This window comes from Diorhabda carinulata, chromosome 6 (assembly GCF_026250575.1).
Source record: "Diorhabda carinulata isolate Delta chromosome 6, icDioCari1.1, whole genome shotgun sequence".
NCBI classification, from domain to species: Eukaryota; Metazoa; Arthropoda; class Insecta; order Coleoptera; family Chrysomelidae; genus Diorhabda; species Diorhabda carinulata.
Genome location: NC_079465.1, coordinates 1,904,031 through 1,929,583, shown reverse-complemented (window position 1 = coordinate 1,929,583; position 25,553 = coordinate 1,904,031). Strand labels below are relative to the sequence as shown.

The 25,553-nt window shown below is 32.9% G+C and overlaps 2 protein-coding genes across 2 annotated transcripts in view; both read right to left on the bottom strand.

Moving 5' to 3' along the window:
• LOC130896004 (paired mesoderm homeobox protein 2A-like) overlaps positions 1–13,654 on the bottom strand; it is a 51,295-nt gene extending 37,641 nt beyond the window's left edge. The window contains exons 1-2 of the mRNA XM_057803727.1: positions 13,339–13,654; positions 455–651 (exon numbers count right to left, since the gene is read on the bottom strand). Of these exons, the coding sequence (XP_057659710.1) occupies positions 455–651; positions 13,339–13,654 (513 nt within the window). The remainder of the gene's footprint in view (positions 1–454; positions 652–13,338) is intronic.
• Positions 13,655–20,561: 6,907 nt separating this feature from the next.
• LOC130896003 (uncharacterized) lies at positions 20,562–23,685 on the bottom strand. The gene is made up of 3 exons (XM_057803726.1): positions 23,468–23,685; positions 21,182–21,327; positions 20,562–21,026 (listed from the first exon to the last, which is right to left on the bottom strand). The coding sequence occupies exons 1-3, from the start codon at positions 23,543–23,545 to the stop codon at positions 20,579–20,581; spliced, it is 672 nt and encodes a 223-aa protein (XP_057659709.1). The 5' UTR covers positions 23,546–23,685; the 3' UTR covers positions 20,562–20,578.
• Positions 23,686–25,553: the final 1,868 nt, after the last annotated feature.

Sequence of the window (25,553 nt, the reverse complement as noted above, 5' to 3'; positions counted from 1 at the left end):
GATCGTTTACACATTATATCAAATTGACTTGAGTTGACGATTCAGGAGTGCGGTTCATTAGGGAATTCGTTAATGTAGTGGATTTTATCGAATGATATGGGAACCGTCGGTTCTCAATTATCACTCAAATTCCCTTTAAACGCGACATTTCCGAACGTCCTATTCTAAAATTAACGCCGTGTACATAATCAAAAGTGTCGCGATGTCAAGATTCAACGTTTGGAATCTTTTCTGAATCCACTAGAGCTTTATCTAAGCATAGAGCTCCTAAAATTTCCACAATGACTCTTTTAAATCTTCTAGGAGCTTCTAAAATGGAATTTGTAAGGCAATTATCGATGTTATCGGGAAAACTGACACCGAATTGACAACAACTCAACAGAAGAAGTAAAAAAACGAGTGGATAATGAGAAATATAAATAAATTGATTGTCCTTTTTCGAAATACAACTTACTTGTACTCGCGCTTCCGTTAAATCGATCTTCATGGCAATTTCTTCCCTGGTGTAAATATCAGGATAATGGGTTTCTTGGAAAGCTCTTTCCAGCTCTTTCAATTGAGCCGAGGTGAAAGTGGTTCGTATTCTACGTTGTTTTCTCTTTTCGGTAAGAACTCCATCGTGTCCTGGGTAAACTTTGTATGGAAGACCACCTGGTTGAGAAAAGAAAACAGTCAATACAAACTTAACAGAAAGATTTGTGCTGATTATTTTAATAATACATCACTTAATAAGTCGTGTGATTGACACACAGATGTCAATGTCATTGTCAAATCAGTATGACGTTTACGAAGTACCAACTTTGAAAATACTATTTGTGAAATTTCATGACGTTTAGCAAAAGCTTTTAGTTATATTTCAAACAGATTCGGTGATAAACTATAAAGTATTTGTACTGATAATTTTAATGATACATCACTAAATAAATCGTGTAATTGACACACAGATGTCAATGTCATTGTCAAATCAGTATGACGTTTACGAAGTACCAACTTTGAAAATACTATTTGTGAAATTTCATGACATTTAGCAAAAGCTTTTAGTTATATTTCAAACAGATTCGGTGATAAACTATGAAGTATTTGTACTGATAATTTCAATGATACATCACTAAATAAATCGTGTAATTGACACACAGATGTCAATGTCATTGTCAAATCAGTATGACGTTTACGAAGTACCAACTTTGAAAATACTATTTGTGAAATTTCATGACGTTTAGCAAAAGCTTTTAGTTATATTTTAAACAGATTCGATGATAAACTATGAAGTATTTGTACTGATAATTTCAATGATACATCACTAAATAAATCGTGTAATTGACACACAGATGTCAATGTCATTGTCAAATCAGTATGACGTTTACGAAGTACCAACTTTGAAAATACTATTTGTGAAATTTCATGACATTTAGCAAAAGCTTTTAGTTATATTTCAAACAGATTCGGTGATAAACTATGAAGTATTTGTACTGATAATTTCAATGATACATCACTAAATAAATCGTGTAATTGACACACAGATGTCAATGTCATTGTCAAATCAGTATGACGTTTACGAAGTACCAACTTTGAAAATACTATTTGTGAAATTTCATGACATTTAGCAAAAGCTTTTAGTTATATTTCAAACAGATTCGATGATAAACTATGAAGTATTTGTACTGATAATTTCAATGATACATCACTAAATAAATCGTGTAATTGACACACAGATGTCAATGTCATTGTCAAATCAGTATGACGTTATAAAGTACCAACTTTGAAAATACTATGTGTGAAATTTCATGACGTTTAGCAAAAGCTTTTAGTTATATTTCAAACAGATTCGGTGATAAACTATGAAGTATTTGTACTGATAATTTTAATGATACATCACTAAATAAATCGTGTAATTGACACACAGATGTCAATGTCATTGTCAAATCAGTATGACGTTATAAAGTACCAACTTTCAAAATACTATGTGTGAAATTTCATGACATTTAGCAAAAGCTTTTATTTATATTTCAAACAGATTCGGTGATAAACTATGAAGTATTTGTACTGATAATTTTAATGATACATCACTAAATAAATCGTGTAATTGACACACAGATGTCAATGTCATTGTCAAATCAGTATGACGTTTACGAAGTACCAACTTTGAAAATACTATTTGTGAAATTTCATGACGTTTAGCAAAAGCTTTTAGTTATATTTTAAACAGATTCGATGATAAACTATGAAGTATTTGTACTGATAATTTCAATGATACATCACTAAATAAATCGTGTAATTGACACACAGATGTCAATGTCATTGTCAAATCCGTATGACGTTTATAAAGTACCAACTTTGAAAATACTATGTGTGAAATTTCATGACGTTTAGCAAAAGCTTTTATTTATATTTCAAACAGATTCGGTGATAAACTATGAAGTATTTGTACTGATAATTTCAATGATACATCACTAAATAAATCGTGTAATTGACACACAGATGTCAATGTCATTGTCAAATCTGTATGACGTTTATAAAGTACCAACTTTGAAAATACTATGTGTGAAATTTCATGACGTTTAGATTAGTCAGAAAAAAGTGACAGCCGTTTAAGTGAAGCCTACTTTTGTTATTTCAATATAATGGATTTAGTTTTACTGTATGGATTAGCTAGTAGATGTCGCTGAATAGTGCCTCTAAGGGTGTAGTGGGGTAGGTTGACATTACTCATTGACATACCTAGACATGTTAGCCTTCGAATTTTTGTTTGTACAGTTTTTAATCACCAAAAAATGAATTTGTTGTATCCAGAATATCATTTTAGACAGCAGAGGTGATTGTTCCAAATAAACGTTTACAAGGGTTGACCAAAAGTTTCCTTCCATCACCTGAGTTTTTGATTGTTCTTAGGGAATTTATCTCCCTTTACTAGCACTACGAAATCATCCTCATAACCTAGAATAATCGACTGATATCATCAGATCAAAAGCTCCTTCTGTAGCAAAATGAATTATGAAACTTCAAGATGAAATTTACATTAAAAAAATGTTTTATTTGACGGCGCAAATAACAACGAAACATTATTATAAATACGAAACTTTTGGATTCAAAAAAGGATTTAGAAAACGTTCTAAAACACAAATATATTTAATATAAATCGTATATTGTGGATATGTGTATATAAATTCCGTTTACGAACACGGCGGACATTTTTTATCGTACAAAGAAGGGAGAATTGGATCGATATACTTGAACGTTAGTTCCTTCCTTTTCTAGTCGAAAATGACTGTTGAACGTTCTCCGCCTAGCCTAAGGTGCATTTACTGCAACAAGTTTCTAATTACCCAATTACAAAAAAACCTTTTTGAGTGAAAAAAAAACGGTTAAAAGTATAAATAAACACCGAAAAATTACACTGGGATTTTCTAAACTTTATCTCGATTCAAGTGAATCTTGAAACGTTACAGCTTTGTTTAATGGTCTCAAACTCAATTTTGCAAAAGGCCGTATATTAAATTTTGAATTCGTAGATGCGCTAGATCGAAAATAAAAAAAATTAAACTGAATTATTACAATTTTATTTATTAAATTATATCAGTATGTAATAAACGGTTGTTAAAAATCATTTCAAAGTTATAAAAGTTGGTAGGTAATTACGTAGAGTTCGAAGATCCAGATCCAGACCCAGAAAATCCTTCTCCAACTATAACGCTTCGATTACTCGACTCAACTGACTCACGTCGCGCCGACGCAATCGTTTTATACTATTAACGAAAGTTCTAGTCTAGATTCGAAGCGTTCTCGATAAAAACAATATGATATTTCCGCTTGCTGCTAAGAGATGGCGATACTGTCCTTGTATAGACACGCGCTACCCTTGAAATTACTTATAAACATCCGTAAACTTGAGAGTACGAGTATTTAAAACATCCGTAAAGGAATCGAAAGAAGTCTAAAAGCTTTAAAAAACATTATTGATACGGCCCAGGAGCCGAAATCGGCTCGCGGGCCTTATTGATACGACCCAGGGGCAGGAAGCGGCCCGCGGGCCTTATTGATACGTCCCAGGAGCTGAAATCGGCCCGCGGGCCTTATTAATACGGCCCAGGAGCCGAAATCGGCCCGCGGGCCTTATTGATACGGTCCAAGAGCAGGAAGCGGCCCGTGGACATAAGAAAAGGTGCTACGGGATTTTGTATCTTCGTCGTTAATAAATAATATTAAGAGATTCAAATCAAAAGGTGTGAGAATTATAATAAATTAAATCGCGAGTGGAAAGTACAGTTCAGAATTATAGTTTTATCGCAAACAAATTGTCAAAACCTTTAAAGTAGTTGCATAAATTAGAAAATTAGGGGGGAAACGTGTGGGGGATGTACCCCATAAGTTGTTTTTCTATATTCATCAACGATTCATAGGCCAAAAACCTTTTTTTTTGTAAAAAACGTACTGGAACAGATCATCATGGCGGGGGATTCACTTCAGCCATCTTGAAAAACACGTTTTATCAAATATCTGGTGAACCGCGCATCGTACGACAAAAATTGTTGGAATCATTATTATAGATAATAATATTGGCCATCTTTTTTATTTGAAACTTTTTTTTGTATCACGAACGGATTTTTAATTATAGCGCTCCAAACTTTTTTCGATATGGTTTTTGCTAAATATTTAAATTTAAATGCTTGTATTATGCTATTTTATATTGTATATTATAATATATTGTAATAATAAAAATTAAATTTATAGAAAATTTTTTGCTCTACAATTCAGTTACCACCATTTTTAATTTATCGTTGACCATTAAATAAATATTTAGCAAAAACAATATTGAAAAAAGTTTGGAGCGTTTTAATTAGAAATCTATGTGTTATAGAAAAAAAAGTTTCGAATAAAAAAGATGGCAAATATTATTATCTACAATAATGATTCTCACAATTTTTATCGTACGTTGCGCGGTTCGCGGGATATTTGATAAAACGTGTTTTTCAAGATGGCGGCTGAAGTGAAGCCCCCTCAGAACCTAGTTTTTTGGTTGGAGCTCCCGGACTATAACTTATTGTTTCACGTAGAAAGAAACTGTAAATTAATTTGGAAGTCGAGAATCTAAATTTTAGTGTTACGAGACATTTTCTGGTTGGATAGTTCGCAAACTTTGCGATGAATTCGAGGCTTTCACAGTTTAAAATGTTGAGCTGATCAAAAGTAACTAAAATGAGGAACGTTGGAAATAGAAAAAGGCTCATAAAAGATTTATATTGTTTGATCTTTGATGTAAAGACAAAAGAATATTCGTCTTTCGTCCCATAAAAGAGAGTTCTTTGGCTATAAACTTAGTCTACATGTTGCGACAATAAAAGAACGATAAAAATTCAATGTGCATTTCCATCAATTTTTCTTCCTCGGTTTATCTCAAGAGCCGCTTTCCTCTCCCATGCAAAACGCACCCAACCGAATAGTAAGTAATATTTTTACTTCTTTACATTGTGAAAATATTCGACGATTTAAAATTTTAAAAACGTTCCATTTATTGAGAAAGTTTCATTAATCTTATTCTTAAACATCAAAATTTCGTAACAACTAACTAAAGTTCAAAAACGAAATAATAGTCCGGTCAAATTAGGTCAAAAAAAAGTTTTTCGCGATTATCAGCGAAACGGTGAGTTTTATCATGAAAATACTTCAGTCAAAAATTGTAGATCATAAAATTATCTACGAAAAACGTATCGATACTTTTTTCCCTACGAGCCACCATTTCTGAGATATAATAATTCAAAAAGTTTTCGTATTTAATGGTTTCACTTTGTACAACTTTTTCTCAAAAACGGTGGCTCGTGGGGAAAAAAGTATTGATACGTTTTTTGTAGATAATTTTATGATCTACAATTTATGTCGACGGTATTTTAGTATACTGTTGTCTAAAAACTTTTTTTGAAAAACGAATACTTTTTGAGTTATTAAAGGAACTGATATGATTTTCAGTACAAACAATTTATTGTAATTTCAGTCTTACACATAAAAGAGCAAGATTGATAAGAGCGATTGACAGACGTCAACTTACATTACCAACATTTGACAGTTAAATAAAAATTGGTTGCGTTCCATACATTTTAACAGTTATTAATTAAAATAAAATTTTATTCAAGGTCAAAGGTCAAAAAAATGAGTTTTTCGCGATTATCAGTGAAACAGTAAGTTTTATCTGAAAAAACCTTGAACAAAAATTATAGATCATAAAATTATCTACAAAAAGTGTATCAACACTTTTTTCCTTACGAGTCACCGTTTCTGAGATATAACGATTCAAAAAGTTGTAAATTTGTAAATTTAAACCACGCCCGCATATCTAAAAATTTACAGAAAACATTCGATATTTCGATAACGATAAGATTTAGGTATAGTAAATATACATTACTTTGCCTTATTTTTTACCCCTAAATGTATTAAAATAGAAAAAACCGGGTGCTTCTATTTAAAAAAATAATGAAACTTGATATATATGAAGTTAAAATTTGAACACTTTTTATACACACCCTGTATAAAATAAAAAGTTTTTCAACATAGATTCAAATACGTCTAACCTTGCTAAAAGTAACCGAATAGAAACCATTTTCATATCTTTAAGGGTAACATCATAAAAAAATAATTTATAAGGGTTAAACTTTTTTTACAAAAAAATTAATAACTCAAAAAATATTCATTTTTGAAGGAAAGTTTTTAGACAAAAGTATACTAAAATTTCACGTAGATTTCAAAAATGTATAAATATACAGGGCGTTACATTCAAAATAACAAAGTTACAGTCATATTTTTGTTAAAAACATCGTTTCCAAAAACCCAAACGTAGAAATTTTCATGATTTTACTATAAATATTCTGGGACACCCTGTATAAATAATATCGAGTGGTAGATATAGCACATAGCACGTAAAAAACAAAATTAGTGTTAGGGAAAGACGTTTCTTTGTAGCTGATTCCACAGAGATTCCAAGAAGTAGAAGTATTTTGAAGTTTATACCTTTTTTAGTTTCAAAAAGGGATCCAAGTTGTTGGATTGTTGTGCGATTGCTCTGGATTCCCAATATTTGTCTACAGCTCAATCCAAACGTTGGTGACTAGATCTATGATCGCTGGTGATGTTACCAGGCTCAAGATACCTCAATATAAGCTGGTTAACGACTTGCAATGGCCGGAACTAAAGCAATCGTATCGGGAACCGTCTTTGATCCAATCTGCAAAGAAGACTTGTTAATTCAGCTGCTTGATTCCTCAATACGATTAAGGGTATTCCATTTGGACCAATCGTTTTATTGTTGTTCAAGTTTTCCAACATCTTGGTGTCCAAATTCTATTTCTGGAATGCACCAGCTCCGGACAAGCTAATCGGTAGCTTCCCCCAAGAGTTGAAATCGAATTAAACTTCGTTTTAGCGGTTACTGCGATTGAAGCATCTTCTCCAATCAACGATGGCATTTTTGACTTACAAAAAACACAAACTTCGGCAGTACATGCTGGAAATTGTATTCGTATTTTACCGGTTGATTGAAACGTAACTTACATTGTGGATACACCTCGTAATATAGCGGTTTGCCGAGTCTCATGAATTTTTGAGCGTATCGGGGAAACTAGTCGACACTATTTAATATTGCGGTTTTGTTTCAAAAGCTCTCACTAGGTAGGCAAACAATGCTAATAATTTATCGTGTTGAACCGCAGAATTTCTTGAGATTAAAAGCGTTTAAACGCATTTGTATCATGGAAACGGGCGCGTACAAGTTAAAACTTGTGATCCCCAACTGATTTGCTCATTATTCTTCAACTGCGAATTATTTTTTTGATGTTTATAGTTGTAATTTAATCCCCGTGAGACGCAAAGTTGTGCTGTTTCCGTTTTTCAGTTTTAAAATGGGTAAAACCAAGAAAATTTCTGTTGAAACCGATGCGGAAATCGCGAATCTTGGTAGACGGTGTTGCGAGTACCTCGGAAGTGTCAAATGGACAGATAAAATGTCAAATGTGTCACATTTTTAGATGCCCAAAATACAGATTCCTTCAACTCATAGTTGTGGGTAGAATAGAGGGGGTTGGGGGAGGAAACAACGTCCAGATTGAGGAACATAAGATAGTGGACAGGCTTGAGATCTGGTTCACCAATAATAATGGATAAGTAGCAGAATCTTCTTAGTTATTTACGTCTTTCGAAGCTGTGTCAAAATTTTGTAAATACGTGACGAAAATATACAAAGTTTTAGTTTAATAGTTGGCTATGTCTGCCCGGTAGAATCGGAAGTCGAATGTAACACCCTGTATATTAATACATTTTTGAAATCTACGTAAAAATTTAGTATACTTTTGTCTAAAAACTTTCCTCGAAAAATGCATACTTTTTGAGTTATTAATTTTTTTTTGTAAAAAATTTAACCCTTATAAATTATTTTTTTACCAAGATACCCTTAAAGATATGAAAATGGTTTCTATTCGGTTACTTTTAGCAAGGTTAGACGTATTTGAATGTATGTTGAAAAATTTTTTATTTTATACGGGGTGTGTATAAAAAGTGTTCAAAGTTTAACTTCATAAATATCAAAATTTTTTTATTTTTTTAAATAGAACCACCTGGTTTTTTCTATTTTAATGCATTCAGGGGTGAAAAATAAGGCAAATTCTTGTATAGTTTTCTATACGTAAACCTTACCGTTACCGAAATATTAAATGTTTTGGTGTATGGTGTAAATTTACAAATTTACCGCGTTATATCTCAAAAACGGTGGCTCGTAGGGAAAAAAGTATCGATACGTTTTTCGTAGATAATTTTATGATCTACAATTTTTGTCTGAAGTATTTTCATGATAAAACTTATCGTTTTGATGATTCAAGGTCAAATGTCAAAAAAATGAGATTTTCGCGATTTTCAGCAAAACTGTAAGTTTTATCATAAAAATACCTCAGTCAAAAATTGTAGATCATAAAATTATCTACAAAAAACGTATCAATACTTTTTTCCCTACGAGCAACCATTTCTGAGATATAATGATTCAAAAAGTTTTCGTATTTAATGGTTTCACTTTGTACAACTTTTTGAATCGTTATATCTCAAAAACGGTGGCTCGTAGGCAAAAAAGTAATAATACGTTTTTTGTAGATAATTTTATGATCTACAATTTTTGTCTAAGGTATTTTCATAATAAAACTTATCGTTTTGATGATTCAAGGTCAAATGTCAAAAAAATGAGATTTTCGCGATTTTCAGCAAAACTGTAAGTTTTATCATAAAAATACCTCAGTCAAAAATTGTAGATCATAAAATTATCTACAAAAAACGTATCAATACTTTTTTCCCTACGAGCAACCATTTCTGAGATATAATGATTCAAAAAGTTTTCGTATTTAATGGTTTCACTTTGTACAACTTTTTGAATCGTTATATCTCAAAAACGGTGGCTCGTAGGCAAAAAAGTAATAATACGTTTTTTGTAGATAATTTTATGATCTACAATTTTTGTCTAAGGTATTTTCATAATAAAACTTATCGTTTTGATGATTCAAGGTCAAATGTCAAAAAAATGAGATTTTCGCGATTTTCAGCAAAACTGTAAGTTTTATCATAAAAATACCTTAGTCAAAAATTGTAGATCATAAAATTATCTACAAAAAACGTATCAATACTTTTTTCCCTACGAGCAACCATTTCTGAGATATAATGATTCAAAAAGTTTTCGTATTTAATGGTTTCACTTTGTACAACTTTTTGAATCGTTATATCTCAAAAACGGTGGCTCGTAGGCAAAAAAGTATTAATACGTTTTTTGTAGATAATTTTATGATCTACAATTTATGTCGACGGTATTTTAGTATACTTTTGTCTAAAAACTTTTTTTGAAAAACGAATACTTTTTGAGTTATTAAAGGAAAATTACGTGGTTTGAAAATAATAACTGATATGATTTTCAGTACAAACAATTTATTGTAATTTCAGTCTTACACATAAAAGAGCAAGATTGATAAGAGCGATTGACAGACGTCAACTTACATTACCAACATTTGACAGTTAAATAAAAATTGGTTGCGTTCCATATATTCTAACAGTTATTAATTAAAATAAAATTTTATTCAAGGTCAAAGGTCAAAAAAATGAGTTTTTCGCGATTATCAGCGAAACGGTAAGTTTTATCATGAAAATACCTCAGACAAAAATTATAGATCATAAAATTATCTACAAAAAGTGTATCAACACTTTTTCCCTTCCGAGTCACCGTTTCTGAGATATAACGATTCCAAAAATTTGTAAATTTGTAAATTTAAACCACACCTGTATATCTAAAAATTTACAGAAAACATTCGATATTTCGATAACGATAAGATTTAGGGATAGTAAAGTATACATTAATTTGCCTTATCTTTTACCCCTGAATGCACTAAAATAGAAAAAAACGGGTGGTTCTATTTAAAAAAATAATGAACCTTGATATATATGAAGTTAAAATTGGAACACTTTTTATATACACCCTGTATAAAATAAAGAGTTTTTCAACATAAATTCGAATACGTCTGACCTTGTTAAAAGCAACAGAATAGAAACCATTTTTATATCTTTAAGGGTAACATCGTAAAAAAATAATTTATAAGGGTAAAATTTTTTACGAAAAAATGAATAACTCAAAAAGTATGTGTTTTTCAAAAAAAGTTTTTAGACGAAAGTATACTAAAATTTTACGTAGATTTCAAAAATGTATTAATATACAGGGTGTTCTATCCAAAATAACAAAGTTACAGTCGACTTCCGGTAGAACCGGAAGTCGGCCATCTTTGAAAATATTTTAGTTAAAAAGATCGTATGCGAAAACCCAAACGTAGAAATTTTCATGATTCTACTATAAGTATTTTGCCATATACAGATAATTTTAACTCGTCGCGGGACACCCTGTATATAAATTGTTATTTTTAATAAAATTATTTTGAACTAAGATGCGTTGTTATCTTAATTTATTCCTCCCATCTAACTAATATGATTGAATTGCCATTTATTCATATTTATTTTGAGCCGACAAATCATCTTTGTATGGTAATTTCAAGACAAAATTGAAAAAAAAAAAATTTTTTTTCGACATCTCGCTTGAGGTATAAATGATAGAAAATCATAAAAACAAAAAAAACCCATTGGTTATTATCTCGTCAGTTCAAGGGTTAATAATAATTGTCAGCTCAACACTCGACAATTGTTCGCAATTACGGGGGTAAGTCAAAATATTACTTAAATCGGTACGAAAAGTATGTTGTTGTTGAAAGACTTAGAAAGTTGGTAATAATAAGATGTATTAAGATGCAAAAAGTGCATTTATGAATAATACCACGTATCAGCTACCTCGTAGACGTTTTATATCTTTTTGAATTCATTTTAGAGTAGTTGGAATTCAAGTTTTAACAAACTCAACGTTCCAACTTTAAATATAGTAGCATAATTATAAATATTATTTCTACGATAATCTATAAACGTTATTAAAGATAAACGTTCGTACTAAAGATCATTTTTCAAGTTTGACATCTTTTATTGAGCCAATTTTTGTAACGAAAGTCCTCGGAAATGTGTTTTCACAGACGATAAGCCGAATTTGAGCAACGATCTGCTTAAACAAAAGCGAATCTCACTACATTTTCCCCTTTATTTTCTTTCTATTTCACGAGATAAATGTTTGCGTCTTTTCTTCGAACACAAAGTGAAGGGAAAGGCTAAAAAGCCAGATGATAATTTTTTGAATTATGTTTGTGGAAATTCGTGTCGTTTTCGCGACTCAATAAGACGCCAATTACTATTTTCGAATTTTCGGAAACCTCCCCCGAACAAACAAAGTTTTTACGTAGTTGAATCTTTCAATTACTAATACTAAATATCAATCGCGGATTGCAGATACCTCGTTTTGTAGATTTACCTAACCTAACCTAACCTACAAACTGTCCCTCGTTAAAGTACTGAATATAGAAGGAAGTACGTTTTAAAATTATCACAAAGTTATATAAAAACGTATAAATATCAATTCCGAAGTCCTAACACTGATGATGAATTCAATATTCTGTTTAAAACAATTATGATTTCAATGATTGCCATGGAACGCACTCCGGAAAACATTGAACAAAACATAAAGGAAGAGAAGCCATTTTATACATTTCCGGTTTACTAAGAAAGGCGGGAGAAGCATTCTATTCACAATAAACTTTCTCGGCTATTAAATTATTTAATTTAAACGGTAGTAGGGCGTTGCTGTAGTGGAGATAAGGCCGAAGTATAACCTTGTTAGCGAGCACAACTGAGTTATGGTCTTATAATGTCTGGAATGAGAAAAAGAACATCTCCAGGACTTCGGCATTCGTCAGTCTTCTCCAAGCAGGCGGTCGAGATGTTTTAACTTCGTGTTAATTTTTTTTCCTTTTTGTTATCCATATTTGTTAATCACGTGTTACTGGATTTCGTGTGTGTGCGTGTATATAAGTGTGTCAATCGGTAGACGTAAGATGGCGGGACGGTAGTTTGTCAAAAAACAAAATAATTAAATACCATTTTGTATAACTATTGATGCTTTTAATCAATAGAATTGAATCAAATAATTAATGAGATATCTTTAAAAATTATTAATTTGCATCTTGATAGGGTTTGAAATGTGTCAGTACAGGAATATACGGGGGTTATACGAAAATATATAAATTTCATTGTATTTCATTGTTACAGCGAGAAAAAGGTTTATTTTGACAAAAGTCACGTAAAATATCGAAAATATTGTCAAAAATAGTTAAACTCGAAAACAAATATCAAATTAGCAAAAAACTAAATGTTTTTTTATGCGATGAAACTGCTCGACTTCAACAATTCTAAACATAAGTTTCAAAATATTTTTTATTTAGTTAAAAAAATGTGAAAAAAAATTTTTTTTAAGATTTTAAATTATCCTGGATAAATTTTGTAACTTAAATTTTAATAATTTGCAGGTTTTTTCGTCTTTAGACGCATTAAATATAGTAAAAAAAAAACAAACGAAGGATGTTTTAAACTAAGAAATTGAAACCAATATGAAAAATAAATTTCCGAAAAGATTTTCCGTCGGAAATACGAAACTCCTAATAAATAATATAAATAACACGAAAAAAAAACATTTTATTAAGAAAAATATTGATATTAATACTTACACTAAGAAAAATTGATTATTAAATTATAATAAATTCAAATATTTTAAAAATATGTAATTAATTGAGAAAAAAAAGTGAGGCGTTAAGTAAAAGCTCGAAATTTTGTAAATTACTATTAAATATTAATATAAAAATATTATTTTATTTAATATTTATATATATTTATGTATATATAAACACTTACTTTGTAAATTCATGGTAGCTGGAAACATGGTAGCCCTATGGACATCTTGTACATGAGATCTGGATCCCATAACGGCACATTGCGATCCAGCAGTAACAGGATGATGTACCCCCATAGGCCCCCCAGTTGCGGGATTATAAGATCGAGCCATAGAAGCGGCGGCGGCTGTGTATCTATAAGCCGCCTGAGACATCTGACTGCAAGACGTCAAATCCCCATAAGAACAAGGCATATTCGTCAAGCCCGTAGGATCCATGGTGGTACCTTGCAGACAGGACGAATCAAAACCCGCTTGATTTAAATACGAATAATCCATTTTGGCGCGAAATTACCGAACGGTCGTTAATTTTTCTTTATAATGGAATTACGAATTAGGATAAAAAAAAAAAAAAACTTGACGTCGTTTGTAATCGAATAAAAGTTTTAATATTAAATTATAACGCGGTTTAGATTCACTAGAGTTTTTTGGAAACACAACAGCGACTCTCAAGTCTATGACTGAAATCAAATGATAAGCTTAATTCAATAACGAGCAACTTTAGGGGAGGATCGGAAAAACTCAGCGTGCCGGGAAAACGGGGATGAAATCATGAAAACGGGTCATAGGATGCCGTGAAAGCGGGCGTGTCCAATACCATGACAACTGCTTCGACCAATCGACGTCGAGTGTCGTTTGAACGGTAGCGATGGGTTGGTTGGTGTCGGTGACGTCACGGGGGTGAGAAACACGCGACTACTAGGGTTCAGTTTCTGTGACACAATCGTGTACGTACGAAGGGAATATTAAAACGTTCCAAGGATGTTGAATTAAATTTGCATTCAGATCTTATCTGTTTTCCTTTTAGTGTTTATATATATATATATATCTATATATATGTATATACATATCAACACTCAACAGATGTATAAACGTGTGATTTCTTGTTTTCGAAAATTCGGAGGCACAACTGAGGTTTGAAAAAACATTAAATAGGATTGGAAACGTTTAAAAACAAGCTTTAGAAGGAAAATTCGGCAAATACGTCAAATATATCAAAGAGTTTTTAAGAACGTACCTACCTAATGTCATTGTCACTGTCATCGTCAATGCTGTCAAATAATTCAATAATTAATTCGAGCTCAGTTGAAGTAAGAGTGTAATTAATGCCTTTTCAGTTAACTGAGTTTAAAAACGCAAAAAAAATCAACTAATTACAAGATTTAGAACAAACTAAATTTGGTATATAGAACGAGCAATTTGGGAGGTCGTGAAAAACTTTAATATAACTCTCAAATAACATCATTATGTAACAAAATTCGGCAAATACGTCAAATATGTCAAAGAGTTTTCGAGAACGTTCCTACCTAATGTCATTGTCACTGTCATTGTCACTGCTGTCAAATAATTCGATAATTAATTCGAGTTCAGTTGAAGTAAGAGTGTAATTAATGCCTTTTCAGTTAACTGAGTTTAAAAACGCAAAAAAAATCAACTAATTACAAGATTTAGAACAAACTAAATTTGGTATATAGAACGAGCAATTTGGGAGGTCGTGAAAAACTTTAATATAACTCTCAAATAACATCATTATGTAACAAAATTCGGCAAATACGTCAAATATGTCAAAGAGTTTTCGAGAACGTTCCTACCTAATGTCATTGTCACTGTCATTGTCACTGCTGTCAAATAATTCGATAATTAATTCGAGTTCAGTTGAAGTAAGAGTGTACTTAATGCCTTTTCAGTTAACTGATTTGAAAACGCAAAAAAAATCAACTGATTACAAGATTTAGAACAAACTAAATTTGGTATATAGAACGAGCAATTTGGGAGGTCGTGAAAAACTTTAAATAAGTTTCAAATATCATCATTATGTAACAAAATTCGGCAAATACGTCAAATATGTCAAAGAGTTTTCGAGAACGTTCCTACCTAATGTCATTGTCACTGTCATTGTCACTGCTGTCAAATAATTCGATAATTAATTCGAGTTCAGTTGAAGTAAGAGTGTACTTAATGCCTTTTCAGTTAACTGAGTTTGAAAACGCAAAAAAAATCAAGTGATTACAAGATTTAGAACAAACCAAATTGACGTGAAAAACTTTAAATAAGTTTCAAATAACATCATTATGTAACAAAATTCGGCAAATACGTCAAATATGTCAAAGAGTTTTTGAGAACGTTCCTACCTAATGTCATTGTCACTGTCATTGTCACTGCTGTCAAATAATTCGATAATTAATTCGAGTTCAGTTGAATTAAGAGTGTACTTAACGCCTTTTCAGTTAACTGAGTTTGAAAACGCAAAAAAAATCAAGTGATTACAATATTTAAAACAATCAAATTGTTTGATATGATTCAAAATAACCTGTAGTTTATAAATAAAGTGTAGAACAGTAGGAATCAGATTTAAGATGTCGAAGAGACGAGAAAATTCTCGTCTTTTCTCATAAAAAAGTAAAAAGTCTCGTCTCGAGACTCGTCAAGTCTCGTATTATCTCAAATCTCGCGTGAGGGTCTCGCAAAGAACTCCCATTCATTTAAACATAAAAGACCTCTAGCTGATGTATTATTCATCAAATTCCGATGTTTCCTCATTGTTAACAAATCCCAGGAAAACAACTTTTCAGTCGGTACATACTTGGCTTGAATAATAAGAAAATTTCTCGTCATCGTACTCAAGATGGAAGCTTAGAAGCCTTTTTATTATTATAGCATACTTGTTGTGTTGTCACGTCGTGGAAATTATCGTTTTTGATTTTTCAGTTTCAAATTATCGAAAAATAAATATATTTTCAACTTTTTCTAGACTAGTTTTTCATCCCACGTGGTAGATCGAATTTATGTCTATTTTCGGGATCAAATTACTATAAAAGTAAAGTCTGGAGGATTATGAATCTTTCAATACGTCAATGATGTCAAAGGGTTTTTAAGAACGTACCTACCTAATGTCATTGTCACTGTCATTGTCACTGCTGTCAAATAATTCGATAATTAATTCGAGTTCAGTTGAAGTAAGAGTATACTTAATGCCTTTTCAGTTAACTGAATTTGAAAACGCAAAAAAAATCAACTGATTACAAGATTTAGAACAACCAAATTGACGTGAAAAACTTTAAATAAGTTTCAAATAACATCATTATGTAACAAAATTCGGCAAATACGTCAAATATGTCAAAGAGTTTTTGAGAACGTTCCTACCTAATGTCATTGTCACTGTCATTGTCACTGCTGTCAAATAATTCGATAATTAATTCGAGTTCAGTTGAAGTAAGAGTGTACTTAATGCCTTTTCAGTTAACTGAGATTGAAAACACAAAAAAATCAACTGATTACAAGATTTAGAGCAAACCAATAGTTTCAAATAACATCATTATGTAACAAAATTCGGCAAATACGTCAAATATGTCAAAGTGTTTTTGAGAACGTACCCACCTAATGTCATTGTCACTGCTGTCAAATAATTCAATAATTAATTCGAGTTCAGTTGAAGTAAGAGTGTACTTAACGCCTGTTCAGTTAACTGAGTTTGAAAAAGCAAAAAAATCAAGTGATTACAATATTTAAAACAATCAAATTGACGTGAAAAAGTTTAAATAAGTTTCAAATAACATCATTATGTAACAAAATTCGGCAAATACGTCAAATATGTCAAAGAGTTTTTGAGAACGTTCCTACCTAATGTCATTGTCACTGCTGTCAAATAATTCAATAATTAATTCGAGTTCAGTTGAAGTAAGAGTGTACTTAACGCCTTTTCAGTTAACTGAGTTTGAAAACGCAAAAAAAATCAAGTGATTACAATATTTAAAACAATCAAATTGACGTGAAAAAGTTTAAATAAGTTTCAAATAACATCATTATGTAACAAAATTCGGCAAATACGTCAAATATGTCAAAGAGTTTTTAAGAACGTTCCTACCTAATGTCATTGTCACTGTCATTGTCAAATTATTTAATAATTTGAGTTCAGAGTGTACATCTGGGAGTACCGAAGTTAAAAGAAAGAAGGTGGTTGGTTGTGGAGGAAGTAAAATTTGAAATGACACACATTAAGCAAAAGTGAACGTCAGTCAACAGAGATCTTGAAATGAAAATTGTTAGTGGGAATAATATAATAGCTTTTGGCTTAAAGTAAATTTAGAAAAATAAGTCGACACTTATATTTATCTAGTTGAAGGAATTTTTGAAAGTCTCGTGTTTCCTGTCTTCTCTTTGTTATCATTTAATTCCCCTCACCTTTTAATTTATCAATAAAGTAAACATTTCAAAGCCATGACTTGAACTGGGAATATAGATAGATAAAAATTCCACCATTGGAATTTCGTTATGTGACTAGGACGTTTTAAAAATATTTTCGTTCGATATGATTAAAAATAAAAAAAAGGAAAAACTAGAAGCTTTTATCCTTAGAGATCCTCTTGAGAAGATAAAAGAGCGTGTAAGAAAGTAAGATGTGGAAAGTAAACAGAGTGATAGATGTTTATTATGGACGGGTGCGGGACTACCATAGTTAGGCAGGTCCCTGGGGATATACGGGATGAATCTTGGAGGAGGGGCGGCTGCCCGCCACCAAATGCCACCCGACGCCGCCGCCACTTCTTGGACAAATTGCCAGCAAAGAACAAACGGAGACCTGAATCACACTGACTGAAATATTCCACCAAAACGAAAATTTTACATCTATACGATTCAGATATCAAATTCTAGTACTCAAATAAACGTTTAGTTTATATAAATCGATCGATTTTTTATTCTAAATGCCAAATAATGAAATTGTCGGGTGTCTTATATCGTTTTGTAAAAACAATACAAAGATTGGTACTCAAGTTTTTGATTTATAGCAATACTGATGTGAATATGTCAAATTTGACATTGCCGATTAAATCGTTTCAAGTTTTGGCGATGAAACACTTCCAAATGTGGTTGCAATAGATGAATTTCGTAACCAAAATCTGTTGTTATCGAAACTGGTATCGCGAAATCGTCATGTGACGTACCTTGAGTTTCAGACTTACTTGGGCATTAGTTCTACTAGCATAGATCCGATATTTCATGAACTTTCGGTCGCGCAACTTGACAATCGTTCAAAAAAGTGTTCGAGTCGGTTGGTGCGAAGAAATACCGAACCGGACAAAAGCTCCACCAACTAGCTGGTGCTTGTATATGAAGATGAATCAGTCCTCATCCTCATCGTGGATTCTCTCGGTCGTCAATGCAATCATTTATGGATTTGAGGCTTATTAGAATGTACCTAAATTATTTATTGGTGGAATTGACTCAAAGGACAAAATTTTGTACCCCGTTTGTGCAGTAGCGATGGACTCCTGTCTTGAGGCGATGAGGACAATCAGTCACCCTTGTTCTTATTTCCACGTAGATATTTGTCTCCTCTTCATTGCCTCGGAATCAATTCTGTGCAGACTCATTTAGAGACCGTGTCTTATTTTTTTTATTGTCGCACAGATTCCAAAAAAAAAAAACTTTCGATTTTTAATGTTAACTTATTATAACTGAATGTTATTAATATCCACAAATACGTACTCACGAAAAGAAAGGTTATGTTGCCACATATCCATTATGTTTATTGAAAACCACTAGTCCAAAGTTCGAGGATACTTTACATAGACAGCGCTCGGTGTGTTCGTGACGAGCTTGACTTGTCTAATCGCGCGCTATTACTCGAAACGTTCAAACATCATTATTGAACACGGCAACAAGGAAAATTGTCATTAGCTGAATACAACCAACCCAAAACACCCCTAGATAAAGAGGATGTACAATTACAGTGAATTCAGGACGTTACTTGCAGATATTTCCGTGTTTCCAGCAACCTTACTTAAATCCAATAGATCTTTGCCACGAGTTCTTGGGAAAATCGATCTCCAGAAGACGTGACAAAGAATTGGCCTCCGCGCAGTCCCGATTTAACACCTACGCACTTTTTCCTTTGGAGTTATGTCACATATCTAAAGCCTCGTTCGATATGTGAGCAGACAGTTTGTTTGTTTTTTTTTTCGTTTTTTGGATGCCAAAAAGACAGTTACAATACTGATGTTATCACCACAAGAATCAGAACCAAATAACAAGATATAAGGTCCAACAGAAATGTAACACGATGTTCAGAGCAATTTTGCCAAGGATCAATAAAAAGAAAACATTAAATAGGATTGGAAACGTTTAAAAACAAGCTTTAGAAAGAAAATTCGGCAAATACGTCAAATATGTCAAAGAGTTTTTAAGAACGTACCTACCTAATGTCATTGTCACTGTCATCGTCAATGCTGTCAAATAATTCAATAATTAATTCGAGTTCAGTTAAAGTAAGAGTGTACTTAATTCCTTTTCAGTTAACTGAGTTTGAAAACGCGAAAAAAATCAACTGATTACAAGATTTAGAACAAACCAATTTTGGTATATAGAACGAGCAATTTGGGGGGTCGTGAAAAACTTTAATATAAATTTCAAATAACATCATTATGTAACAAAACTCGGCAAATACGTCAAAGATGTCAAAGAGTTTTTAAGAACGTTCCTACCTAATGTCATTGTCACTGTCATTGTCACTGCTGTCAAATAATTCGATAATTAATTCGAGTTCAGTTGAAGTAAGAGTGTACTTAATGCCTTTTCAGTTAACTGAGATTGAAAACACAAAAAAATCAACTGATTACAAGATTTAGAGCAAACCAATAGTTTCAAATAACATCATTATGTAACAAAATTCGGCAAATACGTCAAATATGTCAAAGTGTTTTTGAGAACGTACCCACCTAATGTCATTGTCACTGTCATCGTCAATGCTGTCAAATAATTCAATAATTAATTCGAGTTCAGTTAAAGTAAGAGTGTACTTAATCCCTTTTCAGTTAACTGAGTTTGAAAACGCGAAAAAAATCAACTGATTACAAGATTTAGAACAAACCAATTTTGGTATATAGAACGAGCAATTTGGGGGGTCGTGAAAAACTTTAATATAAGTTTCAAATAACATCATTATGTAACAAAATTCGGCAAATACGTCAAAGATGTCAAAGAGTTTTTAAGAACGTTCCTATCTAATGTCATTGTCACTGTCATTGTCAAATAATTTAATAATTTGAGTTCAGAATGTACATCTGGGAGTACCGAAGTTAAAAGGAAGAAGGTGGTTGGTTGTGGAGGAAGGAAAATTTGAAATGACACACATTAAGCAAAAGTGAAGGAAAATCACCGGCTTTGTTTTAGAAAAATGATAAAAATATTTTATAAGACATTTCTTTATTGGACAAGATTATAAATTTTACCACTACGCGTTCTTCTTTCGACGCATAAATTAGACTGCTTGTTGCGAACATCATTCGACCCGCTTTCTCTCGCCAACCTCTTCACGGCGTGCTTCCTCGGCCTCTTAGTTCTTCTTGTAGAATTTTTATCGCCGGAAGCGTTCGTTAAAGTCTTTTTGATTTCCGCAACCGACTGTACTTTACTCGTAGCCGGCCGCTTCGATTCGTAAATTACTTGACAAGGATTGTCTGTTCGGGGAGTATCGTTTACATCCGATAACGAACTACTACCTGGAAAACTCACTTGGAACGTATCACGAGGTAGTAAAAGACAAGGATTTAAATCAGTTACTGAATCGGAAAATTGCTTTGCTATTCTAAACATCGCATCCGTGCAACTTTTACGTTTTCCCCATAGATTTTTAAAAAACCACGACCGACGCCTGTAAAGAAATTACGTCGTTATACAAATCCCGAATCGGTTTATGGACCGATCGCACGCGCAGCTTCAAAATTGCGCGCGATCGGTCCATAAACCGATTCGGAATTTGATCAGCAAACAATTATGAACGTTCGTCAAGTCGAAACAGAAACTTACATTGATCTGTTCTCTACCGAAGAACAATTCCGCCTCCCGACATTGACCAATGTGCCTTTTTTCAAATGACTATATAAGTAAAATAATGCGCCGGATACCATGAATAACGTGGACATATTTGGTATATTGCTTGTAGGTAGTACAGGCTGTAAAAAACAAATTAAAAGTCACTAGCAAAAAAAATTGTACACGAAACTGTATTTCCCTTGGTTTCCCTCGGGTTCTCATTGGTGTTGAAGTTTAGAGGAGCTCAGAGTTAAGGCAGTTAACCTCGAGCCAAAAAAGTCAACTACTGTCCCTAAATTAATCCCAGCCCACCAAGCTTCCCGTCTAAGATTTACCAGAGGACTGACGAAGAATTCTCGACTCAGACCAAGGCAGAATGTGTCTGAGTGCTAGCGATTGAAGAGGACGAGTCCAAAGAAGACCTGAAGAAAGATTCGCGCAGTTTGCGTAAAAGAAACCGTAGCTTTTGGAGGAGATTCCTGGATGATTCAACGGGAATTTCAATTGAAGCAAAAACGTTAATTGTATTGACGAAGATTTCTCGACTCAGACCAAAGCAGAATGTGCCTGCGTGCTAGCGATTGAAGAGGACGAGTCCAAAGAAGACCTGGAGAAAGATTCGCGCAGTTTGCGTAAAAGAAACCGAAGCTTTTGGAGGAGATTCCTGGATGATTCAAAGGGAATTTTAATTGAAGCAAAAACGTTAATTGTATTGACGAAGAATTCTCGACTCAGACCAAGGCAGAATGTGCCTGCTTGCTAGCGATTGAAGAGGACGTGTCCAAAGAAGACCTGGAGAAAGATTCGCGCAGTTTGCGTAAAAGAAACCGTAGCTTTTGGAGGAGATTCCTGGATGATTCAAAGGGAATTTCAATTGAAGCAAAAACGTTAATTGTATTGACGAAGAATTCTCGACTCAGACCAAGGCAGAATGTGCCTGCTTGCTAGCGATTGAAGAGGACGTATCCAAAGAAGACCTGGAGAAAGATTCGCGCAGTTTGCGTAAAAGAAACCGTAGCTTTTGGAGGAGATTCCTGGATGATTCAACGGGAATTTCAATTGAAGCAAAAACGTTAATTGTATTGACGAAGATTTCTCGACTCAGACCAAGGCAGAATGTGCCTGCGTGCTAGCGATTGAAGAGGACGAGTCCAAAGAAGACCTGGAGAAAGATTCGCGCAGTTTGCGTAAAAGAAACCGAAGCTTTTGGAGGAGATTCCTGGATGATTCAAAGGGAATTTTAATTGAAGCAAAAACGTTAATTGTATTGACGAAGAATTCTCGACTCAGACCAAGGCAGAATGTGCCTGCTTGCTAGCGATTGAAGAGGACGTGTCCAAAGAAGACCTGGAGAAAGATTCGCGCAGTTTGCGTAAAAGAAACCGTAGCTTTTGGAGGAGATTCCTGGATGATTCAACGGGAATTTCAATTGAAGCAAAAACGTTAATTGTATTGACGAAGATTTCTCGACTCAGACCAAAGCAGAATGTGCCTACGTGCTAGTGATTGAAGAGGACGAGTTCAAAGAAGACCTGGAGAAAGATTCGCGCAGTTTGCGTAAAAGAAACCGAAGCTTTTGGAGGAGATTCCTGGATGATTCAACGGGAATTTCAATTGAAGCAAAAACGTTAATTGTATTGACGAAGATTTCTCGACTCAGACCAAAGCAGAATGTGTCTGAGTGCTAGCGATTGAAGAGGACGTGTCCAAAGAAGACCTGGAGAAAGATTCGCGCAGTTTGCGTAAAAGAAACCGTAGCTTTTGGAGGAGATTCCTGGATGATTCAACGGGAATTTTAATTGAAGCAAAAACCCAAGTTGGTTTTTATTGAAATTGGCTGAGGAACGGGGAAATTAACGTCGAGCTTATACATAGGAAAAATTTTATAGGATTAAATCGTTTCTACAGGAAATTGTCGCTATGGATTGGCCAGCGCGTAGCCCGTACTAAAATCCTATCGAGAAATTATGGCATGAATCCTGCGCCAACTACTTTGAATCGATTTTTTGGTAACAATCGTTGATACAATCATTACTTTCATTATTATCGTTTGCATGGATCTTTCTCGAAAGCTTTCCAAATTTTTGAACTACAACTAATAAATAATCACAAAGCTATCAATAACTGGAATTTTTTAAACATCAATTTTGTGCGGATTCGTTTCAAAGTAGTTTTAACGCAAACAGTAACTTTAAAATAATTCGAAGGAATTTTGGAGTAAAATATATGAGAAGTACGAAAATATTCATGATGTTGTTTACTGAAAAATAAGGTACTTACTATACGTCCTGTAACAGAGTCAAAATATCTCCTAAAAACTACCGTACACAAAGCTAGTGGGATGCTCCCAGGAATCATCCTTTTGAATTTTTTGGTTATCTATTAGGTCAACTCATTAATTTGTATATAAACTATCAGTTAATTTAATCATAATTTAATTTATATTTGACATTAAGATTTGGGACGTCAAAACTACAATCTGACTTGTCAAATCAAAACAGAATCATAGAATAAACCAAAGCTATCGCCCTCTTTAGTTCACTATCCGAATCATTTCATGATATGTCATATTACATCACGTAATTCAATATGGAGTTTGTGGGCAAACAATATCAAGTTGTGAAATAAGGTTATGGACGTTTTTATATTTATTTTCGACTAAAATACTCATTTAAAAACCAAATGTATCAAAATATTATAAATTATCACGTCTCTTCATAATTTTATGTTCATCAGATATTACAGGAAACTGTAATGAAAACTATTTTTGTCTAGTACCTAACTTTTTGACGTATTCGTATGGAATATAAAAGTTTCTCACGTTCAGAGGTGTTTATGTCACAAAAATTTCAAGTTTAAACTAGAAAAACGTAAAATTAAACTTAACCGCGCGTGTCTACCCTCTAGCAGCACACAGCAAAGTCATATTACATATTCCAAATCACTTAATTCAATATGGAGTTTGTGGGCAAACAATATCAAGTTGTGGAATAAGGTTATGGACGTTTTTATATTTATTTTCGACTAAAATACTCATTTGAAAACCAAATGTATCAAAATTTTATAAATTATCACGTCTCTTTATAATTTTATGTTCAACAGATATTACAGGAAACTGTAATGAAAACTATTTTTGTCTAGTACCTAATTTTTGGACGTATTCGTAAGGAATATAAAAGTTTTTCACGTTCAGAGGTGTTTATGTCACAAAAATTTCAAGTTTAAACTAGAAAAACGTAAAATGAAACTTAACCGCGCGTGTCTACCCTCTAGCAGCACACAGCAAAGTCATATTACATATTCCAAATCACTTAATTCAATATGGAGTTTGTGGGCAAACAATATCAAGTTGTGAAATAAGGTTATGGACGTTTTTATATTTATTTTCGACTAAAATACTCATTTAAAAACCAAATGTATCAAAATATTATAAATTATCACGTCTCTTCATAATTTTATGTTCATCAGATATTACAGGAAACTGTAATGAAAACTATTTTTGTCTAGTACCTAACTTTTTGACGTATTCGTATGGAATATAAAAGTTTCTCACGTTCAGAGGTGTTTATGTCACAAAAATTTCAAGTTTAACCTATAAAAACGTAAAATTAACTACCCTCTAACAGCACTGTCCCGAGAGAGAGTGAACTTAACCTAAAACATCCTGCCGGGGAGGTAGACATTGCGGAAGGTAGAAATACATAGTTATGTAGGTTTTTCCTTAAACGTGTATCATGTACATCTGAAAGTATTAAGTGAATTGCGTGCTACTGCACAATTATTAATAAAACGTAATTAATATATACAGTACAGGTTAAAAAAAAATAAATTTTATTATTTTTGCGAATATACTGATAGTTCTACATTATAAAATCCGACTCGATGTTCCAGTAACAAAACAAATCATAGTGCCAACAATCAATGGGCCAGTAAATGAGATTAAACTACAATTTGACTGTTGAGAGAGTGCAGAAGGACGTCGCTCAAGGCACGTGTCATTCAAAAAGCGAACTTACGGAACACGTGGCGCGCACGATGAGATCATATCTGATGAGAGTGATGAGCCATTGTCGATGGTCGAAATCCGGAATGCTTAGCAGTTGATTGGGAAATGTTTGTGGAAAATTAAAGGGCGTTATTGGTTTAAAATAAAGTTTATGTTCTTAATATTATAATATATTATTAAATTGAGCGTTAAACAAACAGGAAAATGGAAAAAAAACGCTTAATTTGCTTACAAGAATGTCAAGAGCTGATATATTAAACATCTGACCGACAGTTCTCGTGCTGCGTCTTCGGAAAAAAGTTTTTGACAAAACATACACGCTGCATCGGCAGTTTCAGAAGCTTTTCTTCCTATAGAGGC